This window comes from Zootoca vivipara, chromosome 6, assembly GCF_963506605.1.
Source record: "Zootoca vivipara chromosome 6, rZooViv1.1, whole genome shotgun sequence".
Lineage (NCBI taxonomy): Eukaryota > Metazoa > Chordata > Lepidosauria > Squamata > Lacertidae > Zootoca > Zootoca vivipara.
This window is the reverse complement of record NC_083281.1, coordinates 76,621,587-76,640,610: the sequence shown is the minus strand read 5'-3', so window position 1 is coordinate 76,640,610 and position 19,024 is coordinate 76,621,587. Positions and strand designations below refer to the sequence as shown.

Genomic DNA, 19,024 nt, shown 5'->3' with positions numbered 1-19,024 from the left:
CCCCTTCCCCGCCCCTTTGGATCTCGCCTCGACTTGGGCCGCCCGAGGCAGCCGCTGCCGCTTCTTTCGCTTTCCGCTGCGAGGGAGCGAGATGTCGGCGCGCTGTCGCTCCGCGGGACTCCTCCTCTATGGGGCGCTGCAGCTGGTGGGGCTCCTGAAGGTAAGAGAGGCAGCCCCTTCCGTGGGCTCTCCCACCCCCAGGACAGAGTCGTCGTCCCCAGGTTCCCCCACCCGGTGTCCTTAGATCTGCCCCGTCCCATTCAGCCCTCAACCGAATCACAGAGGCAGGCTCCCACCCAACCCCCATCAAGACCCCCTTCTTTCCTTAGAAGCACAAAGCGCGACCCCCACTATCCTATCCAGCTTCCTGCCCACAACCCAGTCCACGGACACCCTCCCACCCCCAAGCCAGTCCCCCGCCGTGTCCTTAGGAACCTCAAGCCAGGAAAAGCCCCTCAAGTCCACCCCCCCTGCCAGGCTCGTGCCGGACAGTGCCAGCCATTCCTGCTTTTCACTGTGGATTTCCCCAGGGTTTATTTTTAATAGCATTAAGCAGTTAAGAATTGTTTTTAATTAAATAGATATACTCCATCCACTGTCAATCTCCCCTTAACAAATGCCTTATCGTGTCCTTAAAGCTCACAGCCCCACATTCGATTCAGCACCTAAAGTTCTCTGGAGGGCATTCCATGTCTCCACGAGACAGGCAGATGTCCAACAGGTGCATGCAACAGTGTGTCCCTATGGCTATATATCTCCATTCGCAGGAAAGCTGCTATATTGCTCCCCCTCCCAGGATATAGCTCTGTCCCATCCCCAGAGGCAGAAGGATTACTTGCCTCCCCACCCTAAAAAAGCATATATTTGAATCTCTCCACATTCAGTGGGGCGAGGAATGATTGATGGAAAATACAGATTAGCTGTAAAACCTTTCAGCGGCTGGTATAGTCTTTGCATTACAAAGGAGGCGATACAGGCAAGGTACTAAATAAACACTGCGTAAGGCAAAGGTTTAGAAACTTTGCGAAGACTAAGCCTTTGTAAATGCCACTGGACTTTGGACAGTAGAATATATACTGTAATACCCAAGCAGTCATATAGCTTCACGACTCTGAAGTGCAGACATTGTGTGTTCTATCGAGTCAATGTGTTCTGAAATATCTACCTGAGCTGACCGGATATTTCTATCCAATGCTGACTGCGCCGCAGCCATGAAATGCAAAGATCTGGTCGACCAAAAAGCTGATATCCTCAGGAAGAAAGCCTGTTGCAACAAGTGTGTTTGAAGAAAACTCCACAGGCACATTTTAATTTAAAGTCTTCTTCAGAGGCAACAAATTGGAAAAGAGCATTCCTTGTGGGTGGGCTCAGCATATTCATACGATAGACAATTCTGCTGCTGCAGAGTTTTGCAGTTTTAAGAAAAATAGTCCGAGGTTCACCTGCGGTACAGACATCTCTGAGTCTGAAAGACTCTCGGACTTCACTTTTGTTGTAAAGATGCACTGCTTTGGGCTGCAACAGCCTTTAGGTTGCAACCAGGACCAAAATATCTGGAGGAAACCAGGCCAGGGATGGTTGGATCCAGACCACGTTTCAGCTTCTTCCAGTGGGAGTTTTGTGCAGATAAACATTAGACTGCCTGGTGCAGAATGTCTGGCTAGGACCAGAGTATTCCAGGTTCAAGCTTCTTTGTGGCCATGTCATGGACCAGTTGCGACCGTCTCAGCTTAGCCTACTTCACAGGGTTGTTAGGAGGATAAAATGGGTGATAGGTGGGAGGGAGGGAGAATGATGCTCAGCACTTTGGGCTCATTGAAAGAAAGGTGGGATGTAAATAAAACAAACAGATACCCGTCAACAGTCCTCCAGGAATGTGTCTCATCCCATTTTCAAGCAAGCACAAGCCTATTATGTGCCTACTCAGAGGTAAGTCCCCTTGAGCGCATGGGATTGCAGCCTAAGGCAGTCACTTTGCTCAGAACTCACCCTGGTTTGTTGGCGAAAAGGTTTTTTTTTTCCCAGGGAGGTTAGGTGATGTTGGCTGTTTACCGAGAGTTTCTTCTGATTTGTTTGTGGGCTGGTTAGATGACATCACATCGTCGGGGAATTGTTATGCCACACTTTCCAGCACATTTTCCTGGCATGTTTTTAACGCAAAAAAATATTATTTTCTAAAAAATAAAAATTGGAGAGGCAGCAGGTTTGTTGAGCAAGCGGGCCCCAAATTCACATCAATTTCTGCTGCCTGGTTTTACTGCTTTGAGATTGTATCTCTCTTGCGAAATAGCAAATCTGGAAGTGTTCTGAACATAGCTGCCAAGTTTTCCCTTTTCTTGCGAGGAAGCCTATTCAGCATAAGGGAAAATCCCTTTAAAAAATGGATAACTTGGCAGCTATGGTCCTGAATTTATTTATTTCTATTACACAATTTGTCTGCATGGGGCTGTGGCCAACTAAGTCCTATGTACTTAACAGTGAACCCACTGCTACATCCAGTGGACAGGATGTTGGACTTAGATGGGCCATCGGCCCGATCCAGAGAAGCCTTCTTAAAATAAAACTTCAAGCACTTTCTTAAAAATCCCCAACACAAAACTGCCCTTCCTATACCTGTCACGCAGCTCTTTTGACACATGTCAATAACTTGTCTGGGTGGGATGGACTCGTGTGTTTAAGTTTCTTTTCTTTGCACCGAGTTGACATTTACTGCTCACCACAACTCCATTTTTTTCTGGAGAAAACACAATCAGTTAACCCTGCCTGGTATACATGGGAAGTTTTGGGAATTTACAGTTTCTTTTTTTGTCCCAATGCCCTCTCTCTTTCTTTGCTTTGCATTGCATTTACATTAGAACTCCTCTTGTCATTTTGTTGCACAATTTGGAAAAAAAAATTGTTGTAGACATCTGCTTGGGATTTTGCAGTTCTAAATAATGATGCTTCACAACCATCGACAGAACCTCTACATGTGAGCAGCACTGAGCTGCTTTTTCCTCTTCAAGCAACCGTAGGCAACACATGCAATGCTGAGGGCAAAGTCTTCATAATTACACCCTGTTTGCAAGTAGTGCATGAAAGGGCCTGGATTTTATTGGAAAGTCCCAGGGCTCTTCCACTTGACTGAGCATTCGTTGTTTATTGAACATTCATCCTAATTTGCTTATGCGAGCCTTAGACTATGTCTGGTCTTTATTGAGCATTTGTTTCAATTTGCAGCTTGCAGGACAAGGAGCATTCCTCCTCATTTGCTTTGCATAATGTTTATACATCCACCCACCCCACACATTTCAACGCATTTCCTAACTGCACAAGTCTGGTTCCTGTTTTTTTAACAGTGGATTTGCTGTGTCAGGGTAACAGAGCACTTGAATCAACTTTAGTTGCCCAAACCAAAATTTCTCGGTACGCTCTTGAATCCTTCTTGCAAAATATTGACAGGCTGGAGGCACCCTCAGGGCTGATCTGGGAACAGCATCTTTCTATTATCTTTCTTATTTTGACTTTAGGTCATAACTGCAGCTCCTTCCTTTTAATTTCTAAGGTTCAGCATCACTCAGTGAAATGGGGACTTTTACCTGAGTTTAGGGTCTTCTCAGTAATGGCACCCACCCTATGGAATGCGGCCTTTCGAATGCTACCATTCAGTGTATTTGTAACTGGCTGACTGACCGAACCCAAAGGGTGCTCATCAATGGCTCCTCCTCATCCTGGAGAGTAGTGACTAGTGGGGTGCCACAGGGTTCTGTCTTGGGCCCAGTCTTATTCAACATCTTTATCAATGACTTGGATGATGGGCTTGAGGGCATTCTGAGCAAGTTTGCAGACGACACCAAATTGGGAGGGGTGGCTAATACCCCAGAGGACAGGATCACACTTCAAAATGACCTTAACAGATTAGACAACTGGGCCAAAGCAAACAAGATGAATTTTAACAAGGAGAAATGTAAAGTACTACACTTGGGCAAAAAAAATATGAAAGGCACAAATACAGGATGGGTGACACCTGGCTTGAGAGCAGTACATGTGAAAAGGATCTAGGAGTCTTGGTAGACCACAAACTTGACATGAGTCAGCAGTGTGATGCAGCAGCTAAAAAAGCCAATGCAATTCTGGGCTGCATCAATAGGAGTATAGCATCTAGATCAAGGGAAGTAATAGTACCACTGTATTCTGCTCTGGTCAGACCTCACCTGGAGTATTGTGTCCAGTTCTGGGCACCGCAGTTCAAGAAGGATACTGACAAGCTGGAACGTGTCCAGAAGAGGGCAACCAAAATGGTCAAAGGCCTGGAAACGATGCCTTATGAGGAACGGCTTAAGGAGCTGGGTATGTTTAGCCTGGAGAAGAGAAGGTTAAGGGGTGATATGATAGCCATGTTCAAATATATAAAAGGATGTCATATAGTGTTTCCTGCTTGGCAGGGGGTTGGACTGGATGGCTCTTGTGGTCTCTTCCAACTCTACGATTCTATGATTCTATGATTCTATGCCCTCCCATCAGATGTCAAGGAGATGAGTAATTATATATCTTTTAGGAGACATCGGAAGGCAGCCCTGTATAGGGAAGCTTTTTAAGGTTTTATGTTTTACTATGTTTTTATATATGCTAGAAGCTGCCCAGAGTGGCTGGGGCAACCCAGTCAGATGGATGGGGTACAAATATATTATTATTATTATTATTATTATTATTATTATTATTATTATTATTACAAGAAAAGTTTGGTCTTGTTTACTCCTTAGATTGACGGCAGGTGATGGCGGCAGGGCACAGGTCAGAGGTAGACAGTGAAAGCATGACTCAAACACAGTGAAGACTCATATGCTGGGGGCGGGGACCAAATACTTGACTGGTTAGTTTATTCCGAACTTCTTATCTGTTCCATATGTTTACCTTCAACTTAGTTTAGCAATGAGCAGCAAAGGTATAGATGTATACAGTTACAGGTAGGTAGCCGTGTTGGTCTGACGTAGTCGAAACAGAAAATAAAAAAAATTCCTTCCAGTAGCACCTTAGAGACCAACTAAGTTTTTTATAGGTATGAGCTTTCGTGTGCATGCACACTTCTTCAGATACACTGAAACAGAAGTCACCAGAGCCTTATGTATAGTCAGAGGGTGGGGACGGGTATTACTCAGAAGGATGGTGGGAATGGGTGATTGGCTGATAGGAGTGGTAAACCTGTTGACGACTGTTAACGACTGCAATTGGTCTTGCAGGAAAAAGCAAGGGGTGAGATGGCTAAAGAAAGCTTTATCATGTATAATGAGATTAGAATCCAATGTCCTTATTCAGACCAGGTCTCTCCATGGTTTTAAGCTTGGTAATGAGTTGCAATTCAGCAACTTCTCTTTCCAGTCTGTTTCTGAAAATTTTCTGTAATAAAACAGCTACTTGAAGATCTTGTATAGAATGTCCTGGGAGATTGAAGTGTTCTCCTACTGGTTTCTCTGTCTTGTGATTCCTGATGTCAGATTTATGTCCATTTATCCTTTGTCATAGGGTTTGGCCTATATAGAGAGCTGAAGGGCACAGTTGGCATTTGATGGCATACACAATGTTAGAAGATGAGCAATTAAATAGTCCTGAGATGGTATGTTGGATGTTGTTGGGGCCAGTAATGGTGTTGTCCGGGTGTATGTGGCAGCAAAGTTGGCATTTGGGTTTCTTGCAGGCTCTGGTACCAGTGTCCATGTTAAGTCTGGTGGTGGTATTATTGTGGGTGAGGAGTTGTTTAAGATTGGGTGGCTGTCTGTAGGCAATGAAAGGTCTTCCTCCCAGAGCTTGAGAAAGAGAACTGTCATTGTCTAGGAGAGGTTGTAGATCTCTGATGATGCATTGTACTGTTTTAACTTGGGAGCTGTATGTGATTACTAGTGGTGTTCTGTTATTTTCGTTTTTGGGTCTGTCTTGCAGCAAGTTCTCTCTGGGTATCAGTCTGGCTCTGTTGATCTGTTGTTTAACATCATCGGGTGAATATTTTAGTTCTAAAAAAGTTTGCTGTAAATCTCTTAGGTGAGAGTCTCTGTCTGTAGAGTTGGAACAGATGCGGCTGTAACGTAGGGCCTGGCTGTATACGATGGATTGTTTGGTATGTTTGGGATGGTAGCTAGAAGCATGTATACAGAGTACAGTGTTATTTTTCTAGAAAAAGGGGTGCCAGAACTCAGCACAAACGCCTCCCTCATTCTCTTATAATGGCAATGGCGTCCACCTGAGAGGTACCGGAACTGAGATCCAGCTGGGGGAAAAGCCCTGGATGTATATAGGTAAAGGTTTGCATCCGTTTTATGATAGACTGAACAGAAAGATCTCCCCCTTTTGTTGCAGATTTTATTAACTGAGAAAAGAAGGGTATTCCCAGATTTGAAGAAGTAACCCAGAAAGGGCAGCTATTAACAAGGCAGGACATTGGTAGTAGTATTAAAATAGATACATATATGTATGTTTTCATATACAATACGCACATATAAGAGATCAGATGGGTTCAATAGGAACATCACAGCACCAGCCCTTTCCGTAAAAGTAAGCAACCTTTATAGAGAAGAAAGTTCCAAAGAGATGATTGTGTCAAGCTGCTGATTCTGTAGGTTCACTTTATAAGCCATAAAAACAGGAAGAATAACATCACAAGACAATAAATTAATAATCATAGGAGGCTTAAAAAGAACGGATGGTGTAAAATATATTACTTAGTGGAATACAAGGTTCAGATTTCTACCGAACGTACCAGATGTTCATGCATGTTGCCAAATAAACACATATTTAGTGGGAATGTGCCAACTATGAGATTGTTTCATCACATCAATCACAAATGGCCCCTAAGCTGAAGCAAAGCAAAGGGGTCCATTTCACCACTGGCGGCATGACTTTTCCACCCGCGAGGCATGTCCTTCCACCCGCGAGAGATCATTAGATGAACAGGGTTATAAGGTACGAGGAACATATTGGCATTTGCGGTGGGGGTGCGACTATGTACACAAGTTCGGGAAGCAGGTTGCAATGGAGATGGGTATTGTTTTGGGCCAACAGGTCACCTTGGATGCTGAGCTATGTCTCTTATTCATTGAAACAAAAACAAAAAAAAATTCATTCCAGTAGCACCTTAGAGACCAAGTTTGTCACACACAAAAAAAGGAGACCAACTAAGTTTGTCATTGGTATGAGCTTTCGTGTGCATGCACACTTCTTCCTAATGAGGGTGCCAAGGCTGACCTTGCTTCTTCACAATTAATTCTCTCTCTGCTGGTTGCTGCTCATCTCAAGATCTCCAAACTAAAAAAAAAAGGGAAGTACTGTAAAGAGGCAGAGGCAAGAATAATAATGCTGGGATTAAATCACGGTTAAGTTGAGGATGAGGGACCCAGGTGGCGCTGTGGGTTAAACCACAGAGTCTAGGGCTTGCTGATCAGAAGGTTGGCGATTCTACCTTTCCTCATCTGGGAGTCACTCAATCCCTTTGAACATTTTGGTTGCCCTGTATGGCTAAGGCAGCTTCTCAAACATGCGCCTGTCTGTTCTAATGGGTTCTTTAGCTGCGATTCCTGCATTGCAGGGGATTGGACTCGATGGGTCCCTTCCAGCTCTTTGATTCTATGGTACGCCTCGTCTCCACCCACACACACCCCGCACCCCCATCTCAGCAACGATTTCCCCCTAGAGCTTCCTAGAGCTTACAAGGGAAACTGCCTGCTCAACATTCCCATAGGAACAACTGGCAATCCTGCGCCAATTCCTGAACAAAATGTTTAATTAACTGCTGCCTCCCTGCCCAAATCTTATCTGAGCGAAGCAGATACTTGGAAGGAGTTGGAAAAGAACAATATCTGGCCAGAGGATAATCTCAGCTTTTCGAAACAATGAGAACGTTACCCCAAGCTCCCTTCCTATTTCATTTCCTAGTACGTTTTGCTGTTTGAGGCCAAACCAGAAATGGTACTTCTGGCACCTCTGCTGCCTCCAAACCTTCCCCACCAGCCACCTTCTGCTCCCTTGCTGCCCGAGGCAACTGGAGGCAGCCCAGGGAAGAGTCCACTGAAGGCAGCGGAGGAGAAGAAAAGGAGGCCAGAGAGGAGCAGAAGCCCTCAGCTGTCTTCAGCTTGCTACCTGCGGCAACTGCCTCACTGAGGCTATGCAAGGGGACCGGGGGCGGGGCTGACATTAACTGCAAGGAGGGCTAATCCAGTCTGTGAATGATTCCATCACTTGGCGGCAAATTCAGGCTGCGCCATTAAAGATGCTACCCCAAATGGACAGACTTTTTGCAGGAAGGAAAGTGACGGTGAAATGCTTGCTTTGAAGCAACATCACCTTGCTTCCCTGCAAACATGTCAGGAGGAACGTTCCATAAGTAGGCCATTTGGGAGTGCCCAAAAATCTGTGCCCTGAAGCACAGAGCTTTATTATTTGTTTGTTTTTGCTTCTCAATGCAAATTGACAGAGCAAGGGCAGAAGCCTGGTCCAGACTGGGACCCTAGAATTGTGGATGCTTCCTACCTAGAGGTGGTAGGATTGAACCTGGGAGCTTCTGTATGCAGTGCATCTGCTCTAACCACTGAGCTACAACCAGCTTAGCATATGCATTCCTTTGCAGTGCACTTTTTAAGAGCACACCTCTGCTCTCTGTGCCGCCATGTGTGGGGGACCTTCAGCTGCCAAAGTCTTCCCACTGCAATACCCCTTCATTAGTTGAATGGTTCCCCTTTTCTTCCTATATACATAAAAACACAAGGCTGTTGTCACACAGGAGGATTTGTAGTACCTCATTGCAATCCTGGATCTGCACGAAGGGAGGGAGCAAAAGAGAATATTAAAATTGTATTTTTAAACAATGATAGAGGTTCGAATAAAGCAGCGTTGGGGGGACAACAACATAACCAGGAGCGGTAGCCCCTAGTGTTATACAATTTGCTTTCTTTGGTAGTACACACCTTTGTGAGCTAGTTAGAGCTTTAGATTAGGACCGGGGAGACCCCAATCCAAATTAGCATTGAGCTACTCACTGCCTTTCAGCTCAGATCTACCTCGCAGGGTTGTTGTAAGGCCGAAAAAATGGAAGGAAGCATGCATGTATGCTGCCTTGAGCTCCTTGGAGGCAAGGTGAGGATATCAGTGCAAATAGTTGTGCAGTATTTTTTTCCATGCTGAGCTGCAGTCTTCCTGTAGCAAAGCTTGCTACCTCCTTAACACCCACACTCATGGTTTGCACAGGGGGGGGGGTGCATTGCAAATAGGCGAAATTACAGGAAGTGTGACTCAAATCCATCTCCGAAGTGTGACTCTCACGTTAACTGTATCGCTGTGTTTTGGAAAGGGCTAACGTAACAGTTAGGAAATAACAGCGCCTTGCGGTGAGTCATCGCCCCAGAATGAAGAAAGCCACAGACAGCTGTGCCAGGTATCAAACAGGCATCTGATCAAGCCAAGGAGAAAACAGCATTTGATGTTTTTTAGAAAGTCAGTAAAGATAATACTGGAAACTGCTGTGTGCCCGTTGGTCCATGTAGCTCAGTGTTGTCTACACTGACTGGCAGCTGTTATCCTCGGGATTCAAACAGGAGCTTCTCCCACCCCTACTTAGAGATGCCTTTGGGGATTGAACCCGGGGCTTTCCGCATGTAGAGCAGTTGCTCTATCACCGAGCTACGGTCTTTTAAACGTGAAGTAAGATTCTAGCCCTCATGTTTCTGGAGAAAGGGCTGATTTATACTGAGTCAGACGAGCAGCCCACCCAGCCCAGAACTGGCAGTGCTTCCTGGCAGATGCTCCTCAGGGTCTCAGGCAGAGGGCTGCTGTGTCAACTCAGTGCTGCTGCTGATAATTATTACAGTTATACCTCAGGTTGAGTACTTTCGGGTTAAGTACTCAGCGGACCTGGAAGTGTTTACTGCCGGGTTCTGCTGCACGCACATACACAGAAGCGTTTTGCGCGCTTTGCGCATGTGCAGAAGCGCCACTGTATACGTACTTTTCGGGGTGCGAAGGGCACCCTGGAATGGATCAGGTATGTATCCAGAGGTACCACTGTATTTATTAAACCTGCATACAGTCATACCTCGGTTTAAGTACGCTTCGGTTTGAGTATTTTCAGTTTAAGTACTCCGCGGACCTGTCTGGAATGGATTAATCCACTTTCCATTACAGTGGAACCTCGGTTTATGAACACCTCGGTTTATGAATTTTCGGTTTATGAACGCCGCAGACCCATCTGGAACGGATTAATTCACTTTCCATTACTTTCAATGGGAAAGTTCGCTTCAGTTTATGAACGCTTCAGTTTACGAACAGACTTCCGGAACCAATTACACCCATGCTTTGGGTTAAGTACGCTTCAGGTTGAGTACTCCGCGGACCCGTCTGGAACGGATTAATCCACTTTCCATTACTTTCAATGGAAAAGTTCGCTTCAGTTTATGAACGCTTCAGTTTAAGAACGCCATGGACCGTCTGGAACAGATAATCCACTTTCCATTACTTTCAATGGGAAAGTTCGCTTCAGTTTATGAACGCTTCAGTTTATGAACAGACTTCCGGAACCAATTGTGTTCATAAACCGAGGTACCACTGTACTTTCAATGGGAAAGTTCACTTCAGGTTAAGTATGCTTCAGGTTAAGTACGGACTTCCAGAACCAATTATAGTCATACCTCAGGTTAAGTATGCTTCAGGTTGAGTACTCCGTGGACCCGTCTGGAACGGATTAATCCACTTTCCATTACTTTCAATTGGAAAGTTCGCTTCAGGTTAAGTCATACCTGCCAAGTTGCTGTCAGAGAAATAAGGGACCGGGCCGGAAATAGCAGACCGGAAGTAGCGCTGCCGCCATTTTTGAACTGGGCGGAGCATGCTCAGAAGTGACTTTTGATGCTGCTTTGCCCAGTTCCAAAATGGCCACCGCGCCAGAAGTCGCACTGCAGCCATTTTGGAACTGGGCAGAGCAGCATCAAAAGTTGCTTCTGAGCATGCTCCGCCCAGTTCCAAAATGGCCGCCGCGCCAGAATAAACCGGGGAAAAACAAAAAAATCAGTTTTTTCAGCTAGGAACAGCTGGAAAAACGGGGATTTCCCGGGGAAAACAGGAGACTTGGCAGCTATGGGTTAAGTACGCTTCAGGTTAAGTACAGACTTCCGGAACCAATTGTCTACTTAAACCGACGTACCACTGTACCACCCTTCATCCGTAGAACTCAGGGCAGTTCACAACATAAAAATACAAGATAAAAAACACAAAATATATAATAAACATGAGAACAAACCAATAACCCCACTCTGCTAAACACATTTAAAAGGGTATAGAGTTTATAGGGCGATCCTGGGAGTGAGGCCACCTACACCTCACAAGTTTTGATGCAGCAGCTGTCTGGGCAGGGGTGTAGTTTATAACTTCGAATTGTAGAGGTGGAAGGGACAGGAATCACAGCTGAGAAATAGTGGGCAGTTGGCCATCGAACCTCTGCTTAAATACCATACCTCAGGCATCCCCAAACTTCAGCCCTCCAGATGTTTTGGACTGCAATTCCCATCATCCCTGACCACTGGTCCTGTTAGCTAGGGATCATGGGATTTGTAGGCCAAAACATCTGGAGGGCCGCAGTTTTGGGGGTGCCTGTCGTACCTCAAAGGAAGAACATTTTAATTTTTTTCTGAGAGGCCAATGTTCTCGCAATTGCCATCTTCCAGAAACTTTGTCCGATAACGATAACGGGCTTAGCTGAAACCCCAAAGAGCTGCTCTCCATTTATGATAGTCACCGGTTGGGTGCCTGCTTATCTCATTGCAGAGCCCACCAGAAATGGGGGGGGGGGAACCAGACACACACAAATGCCCACTTGTGCTGATGTTTCCTAAGTGGACCTCCAAAATTCTCCAGCCTACGTGCAGGTGGTTTGGGAGGGTGGCAGTGACTAGTTAGATGAATTTCTCCAGGGGGGAAGAGAAATGGCCCAATGCTTTCTCAGGCTCACCATTGGCCTCAACACAGCATTACAAGAGGGTGCCGATCAGGGCTGTTGTTTGGCCTGGGGAGAGTCCCAAGGGCTGTATAGGGATTCCTGGGTGGGGGTGGGGCGTTCTTTCCCCAGGCCTGAGGTTAACCACCACACCAGAGCAGACCTTTGGAATGGGCTTTCCCCACACAAGTGAAATTTGGGTCATGTGTAGGATGGGCACCCAAAAGCCCCCCTTTTGGTGCGACAGCGGCGTTCTTGCACAAGAGTGTGGTCTCACAATGAATCATGTACTCTGCGTTTCCTGGGATTCTTCCTTGCCCTTCTCTGTGAGCGAAATGTGACCTGGTTGGTGTTTCTTTCTTAATATCGCTCAATGGACATTTTCGGACGGAGCAAGGAGAGGAACTTCGTCCCCCTTTTTCATATGTGCAAAATTTTGCTGCTTTGTGCAGCGACCTCAGATATTCTGTTCTTCTTCTCCCCCCCCCCCCACAGCCGCAGGTTCTGATGTCAGAAAGTGGGTGGCTTCAACCCTGTGGTTTTGTCATGCAGCCGGTAGGGCTGTTCTTTCTGTTGCTTCCTGTCTCCATCTAAGCATATTACCCCCCTCTTAGCTGTTACCATTATGCATTCTGGGTGGGCAGAGTTAGTCACCCCATCACCACTTCTCCCCCTCTGGAGTTACCTTCTCACCTGAAGAGGGGGGGACTAGCTCAACTTCCGCCTTCCTCTGTGACCTTGAGGTCTACCACAACTGATGAGTGCAGGGTGGGCTGGTCTCACGTGTGTGAATGAGCAAATCTGACAGTTTTGGTTCTCTCTGCTCATCACTTTTTCCAGTCTTCAGCTGAATTCTCCACATTTCCACATCAGTTTGCAATTTCATTTCTTTTCTTTTTTTTTTTAAAAAGGCATTGTGAAAATTCACCAGGGTTTTCACCCACATTTCTTACTGGGGCAGTATTCAACTACGTACAGTCGTACATTGGAAGTCGAACGGAATCCATTCCAGAAGTCCATTCTACTTTCCAAATGTTTGAAAACCAAAGCGCGGCTTCTGATTGGCAGCAGAACATTACACTCCAAGACTGTCCCTCATTGCTTCTCTATAATCCCTTGTGCCCTTGGCAAGTAGATTTTTGGCACACCTGAAGGCGGGAGAGACCATGGACCATAAACTCAAAAAGTTTGCTTTTTGCCACCTTTCACACTCCACAAGTGACTTTCCCTTGAGTTGACATTTGACTCATACTAGGAGATACCTTTATGGGCATGATGAAGAGATTCAGTTTCAGGTACTGGGCTGATCCTGACAATAATGCCAAACCATGGCTTGCTGCTACATCAGTGCATCTCAAGGACTCCAATTCTCCCCTTTCCCTTTGAATGCAGTGATCCTCCCTTTCTGCACGGGGCAGCTGTAGTTTAATGTTTCGTCAAATCTGGTAAACAATGGCTTGTTCTTGCCAAGCAGCCCAAGGCTAGGAAGCATGGTAAGGGCTCTCCTAATAACGAAGGGATAATCAATAGGCATTGAGTAATCCTCAGTGTGCAGCTTGACTTAGTAAGAAAAGGAATGTGGAACAGAGCTATTCCAATTAGACTAGTAACCTTGGCAGGAATTCCAACCACCGCTCGTGAGACGGTCTACCACAAATGGGCCAGTAGCTCAACGATGGGTCAAGCCCAACTTTCTGCTAATTCTTGTGACATGATTCTATGTAGTGTCAGTGATCTTCCTTTTGGCCCTGTTTTATCTAGCATGCAGAAGATAAGTACTTTCTGGATAACCTCAGCCACATCACTCAAATGCATTTATTTAATGCGGTCTGCTTTATCTTTCTCTTTGTTCTTGAATGGAAGATTTCTAGATTAGAAGCTACACTGCTGAATGAGGTTGACTTTTAATTTGACTTTTAATTTTGCAGAGGACCTTGATCTTGTGTGCTCTGTGCAAACCACAAACAGATTGGCCTAAAAATAGTTCAGGCGGCTGCAAACCTCTTTCCTTGCTACCTGACCCCACCCTCGCACCAAGCTGCCCTGTTTCCGATGTCTGAAATAATGTCTGTTCACAGTTGCAAGCCTTGCGGTTTTTCTATTGCTTGCTGCATTTTCCTGAGTGACGCTTATTGGAGCTGCTGAGCCATGCAGTTAGGAAATGTGAATTTTCATCATCGTCATCATCAATTAATATCATCGCCATCAATTTCAACAGGGCTTTGAAAGTGGGTATCTCCATCTCACTTTGCATCTCTGTTGGAACTATTTTTTTTAATGTGGAATCATTTTTAAAGGCTGTATCCAGTTAAGGGACCCCTCTGCACTATACATTTAGAATTGCAGCATTGTAGAGGTAACTCAAGGGTCATTAAATCCAACCCCCTGTAATGCAGGAATCACACCTCAAGAATCACTGACAAGGGGCCATCCAATCTCTGCTTAAAAACCTCCAAGGAAGGAGAGTCCACCACCTTCCAAGGTATTCCATGCCACTGTTGGAACAGCTCTTACCATAAAGAGGTTCTTCCTAATGTTCAGTTCCAAGTCTCTTTTCTTATAATCTGAATCCATAGGTTAGGGTCCTACCTGATGGAGCAGCAGAAAGCTAGCTTGCTCCAGTCGGCAGCTGTTCAACTATTTGAAGATGGCTTCTCAGTCTTCTCTTCCCCAGGATCAAACCATGACACCTCTTCCACTTCCCTGCTGTGAAATTACCCCCTTAGATGTTAATATGCCAACCACCTTGAACATCAGTAGGCGACATTGCCCCAAGGTAAAAAAGGTAAAGGACCCTTGGATGGTTAAGTCCAGACTATGGGGTTGCAATGCTCATCTTGCTTTAAGGCCTAGGGAGCCGGCGTTTGTCCACAGACAGTTTTCCGGGTCATATGAGCAGCATGACTAAACCGCTTCTGGTGCAACACTGTGACAGAAACTGGGGCACATGGAAACTCCATTTACCTTCTTGCCGCAGCAGTACCTATTTATCTACTTGCACTGGTGTGCTTTCGAACTGCTAGGTTGGGAGGATCTGGGACAAAGCAAGGGGAGCTCACCCCATCGCACGTGGGGATTCGAACTGCCGACCTTCTGATCGTCAAGCCCAAGAGGCTCAGTGGTTTAGACCACCTTTGCCCCTAGAAAGCAGCCAGGTGGTAGGACCATCATACAAAATCGCTCCGTGGGCTCTTAGCCTATTGCTCCATTTGCTCAAGTTTCTCAGACCTCTGCCATGAAACTGAACGGTGGGAGGTTTAAGACAGCATACAGTAAAGTACTTCACACAGAGCATAGTGAAATTCCAGAACAGGAGGCAGTGATAGACACCAACGTGAGTGGCCTTAAAGGAGGCTCAGACACATTCATGGAGGAGAAGGCCTATTGATGGCCACTGGCCATGATGGCTATGCTCTGCCTTCTCAGCTGGAGGCAGAAATGCTTTTGAACACCAGTTCCTGGAAACCACAGGAGTGGCAGGTGCTCTTCTGCTTGGGTTCTGCTTGAGGGTTACCCACGGACATCTGGTTGGCCACTTTGAGAACAGGATGCTGGACTAGATGGGCCATTGGCCTGATCCTGCAGGCTCTTAGGTTCTTAGGCTGATCTATTGCAGCTTCCATTCTTCTTCTCAAATGGAATTCAAGTCTGTCCTCTTTTTTCAAATTCCCTCTGGCATTAAAACTTTCCTAAACGCATTGCAGTGTTTCACGTGACCAGCACTGTCTCAGCTCAGCCTGCAATTCTTTATAAGTTACTTGAACCAAGAGCAAGCCCCTCTGCTCCAAACTATTCCTGGTTTCAAGCTTAAACTAAACTCAGCAACAGCCCAAACCAGACACATAATCATTCTTTCCTGTTTTTTTTTTTTTTTGAGGTGGCTAACACCCAGGACTGTATTGCTCCTTGTTCCTCAAAGTATCAACTTAAACACATTTTTAAAAAAATGAAAATAAGTACTGTAACTGGATTGTTGCTAGCTTTTTTTTTATTGGCCAATAGCCCACTTAGAGAGAGTTCTTAGTTCTGAATGCTGTTAAACGCCTGTCAGAGGAGTAATTGAAACATTTTCCCTGTGTACTAAAATGACACTTCCCTTTCAGTGAGACTGAGAAGCAGATGTTTATCTTGGCTCCCAAAGAACAAACTTAGTCAAGTCACTGTGGGGTTTACAGTAAAGCGTGGAGGAAGACTGCCCTCGATTTTGGCCTGTTCCACCTTTTGTTCCTACTTCTAATTTCTCTTATTATCTCCCTTCAGATTATGTTTGCACATGTATATTAGGGTAGCAATTGGCACAGATAGATATACAGGAAGCTGGCTTGTACCAAGTCAGAACAGTGGCTCATTTACCCTCAGTATTGTCTACACTAGAATTTCAGGCAGGGGTCTCTCTCTCCCAATGCTACCTGGAGATAGGTAAAGGTAAAGGACCCCTGGATGGTTAAGTCCAGTCAAAGGCGACTATGGGGTTGTGGCGCTCATCTCGTTTTCAGGCTAAGGGAGCCGGCGTTTGTCCACAGAAATCCTGTGTATAATGTCATCTGGAGAGAACGCCAACTTTCCTCCCAATCAAAGCCCCTGGGTTTCAGCTTAGAGCAGGGCTTCCCAAACTTGGGTTGTGTTCGGACTACAATTCCCATCATTGCTGACCACTGGTCCTGCTAACTGGGGATGATAGGAGTTGTAGTCCCTAAACAGCTAGAGACCCAGGTTTGAGAAACTCTGGCTTAGAGGTTGTTGGAACCAATTGCCTGGGCTCTGGACGCTGTCATGGTGAACTGCTGCACTTCAAGATTCAACATGACACCACCGTGGCTGAAATACTCATTATACCTTGGTCTGCTCAGATCACACATTGGTTCTGCCCAAGAGTGAACTAGACTGGATTTGCTATCCCTTGTTCCTTTGCCTTTAATCAGTGTCTCACCCTTTCCTGAAGAGCTCAGCGTAAAGGGAAAGGGACCCCTGACCATTAGGTCCAGCCGTGACCGACTCTGGGGTTGCGGCGCTCATCTCGCATTATTGGCTGAGGGAACCGGCATACAGCTTCCAGGTCATGTGGCCAGCATGACAAAGCCGCTTCTGGCGAACCAGAGCAGCACACGGAAACGCAGTTTACCTTCCCGCTGTAGTGGTGCCTATTTATCTACTTGCACTTTGAGGTGCTTTCGAACTGCTAGGTTGGCAGGAGCTGGGACCAAGCAACGGGAGCTCACCCCGTTGCAGGGATTCAAACTGCCGACCTTCTGATCGGCAAGTCCTAGGTTCTGTGGTTTAACCCACAGCGCAGCGTAGTGATGGGCAAACTCAAGCTTTCTCTCCACTCAAGACCTATTTTCTCTCTTGATCTCTGCAGGTGTCCTCACTGCCGTACACCCCCCAGAATCAGAACCAGTGCCACAATCCAAACACGGAGCGATATGACGAAGCCATCCAGAAATGTTGCAGCTTGTGCCCTCCAGGTAATGTGTCCGCAGTCAGTCCTAAACGTTGAGCTGATGCATTCATCCAGCTCATGGGCATCTGAATTGGAAAAAGGGTGTGTTGATAGAGTTGGTCCACTAGGGCAAATGGGGTCCCATCAAGCTCAGTCTCAATCTCCTCTGAGCCCAACTGCTGTTCTTTCTTACAGCCAGTCCAGGAAGTGGCCCAGTCCCCCTCCTCCGTCTCAGTGTTGCCTTTGCAGGAGGGAGGAAGAGGAGCGGGAGGCAGGCAAAGGTGCAGTAAGTTTTGTCTGCCCATCATTGCCTCTGGCTCCAGCAGTTGTTGATCTCCCAATATGAAGAAAGCCCAGGTGTCAGGTGTCAGAAGAACCAACCCCTACGGCAGGTTGCCAGAAACACATAAGACAAGGAAGAGTCCTTATCACCTGCTTTTTATTCAATATTTACAGAGAGAGGCTTGAGAATTCAGCCTCTTCGAATAGCGGTGTTGTCCTGAGTAAATCTCCACACACACCCCTTTTCTTCCACTTCCTCATTCGTCAACAGCACACACACATCCCTTTACAGTTACCGCTTAGGGCCATCTGCCTCCAAGTTCTTTGCTCTCCTACTTTTAAGGCTCGCCGGGTTCTGGGAGATGGTGGGTTTGGAAGGCTTTCTAGTGATAATGTGTCAGCCAGCTGCTGCTCCGGCTCTGCCTCCTCCTCCTTCTCCTCTCCCATTATTTCCCAACTTTCCCCCCTCATCTTCCTCCGAGCTGTGACCTCCCTCAAACCCGTTTTAATTCTGAACTGTCTGGAAGCGTCCGGCTGGTGAGGCAATCTCCACCATTCCTCCTCCTCTGCCCAGTCCCTAACACCAGGCGAGCTCTTCCATTCAGTTCTTCTCTCCCCTGCCACCCCAGTTTTTCAAAACTCTGGGGCATGTGCACTCTACGGCAGAAGCAAGTCTTTGCCCTCCCCGCCCCCAGTTGCCAAAATTTGGCTGAACAAGCAGGAAACCAGCGCGCAGGGGAAGAGAGCGAGCTTCGCAAAGTAGCAAATGTCAAGCAAGTTAGCTGGGTTTCCTGTGTTGCAGGGGAGTCAGTGACCAGATGTGTGTCTTCCAGAAAGCTCTCAAAGGAGAACTCGAAAGAGAAGTTAAAGGGCAAAGCCTCCTGTTTACAGTGAGCTTTTGCCATATGAATGTTCCCTTAACCCAGACAAACAAAACAAAAAACAAAAGGAAGTATGATTTTTATAAATGCATTTATGGCAAAGTCTGCGAGCCATCGCATACTGAAAAAATATGCTCCGCCGATCGCTAAAGGCTTCTATTAAATGCATATTGGTCTACAGAACGTAGGAAGCTTGGCTTATTCTGAGCTGCAAGAACTCGGGCCAGGAAGGAGATTATTTAAGAATTCTTCAAACTGTTTTATGCTTAAGGTAATGAGACAAATTCCAGTTGAAATGAATTTCAAATCCAGGACAAGGCCCTGTTTCATTTATTCTTCATCAGCTGTAGTTTCATGGTCAAAGGCAAACACAATTGGTACACTTTTGACCATGAAACTATAGCTGATGAAGAATAAACAAAACAGGGCCTTGTCCTGGATTTGAAAATCATTTCAACTGGAATTTTTCTCATT

The 19,024-nt window shown here is 46.1% G+C and overlaps 1 protein-coding gene across 2 annotated transcripts in view; it reads left to right on the top strand.

Annotated features, from left to right (window-relative positions):
* The first annotated feature begins 46 nt into the window (after nt 1-46).
* Nucleotides 47-19,024, top strand: part of LOC118087121 (tumor necrosis factor receptor superfamily member 1B) — a 40,747-nt gene continuing 21,769 nt past the window's right edge. For both annotated transcript variants that reach the window (XM_035119472.2, XM_035119473.2), the window contains exons 1-2: nt 47-160; nt 17,307-17,412. In XM_035119472.2, the coding sequence (XP_034975363.2) occupies nt 92-160; nt 17,307-17,412 (175 nt within the window). In that variant the 5' untranslated portion in view covers nt 47-91. The remainder of the gene's footprint in view (nt 161-17,306; nt 17,413-19,024) is intronic.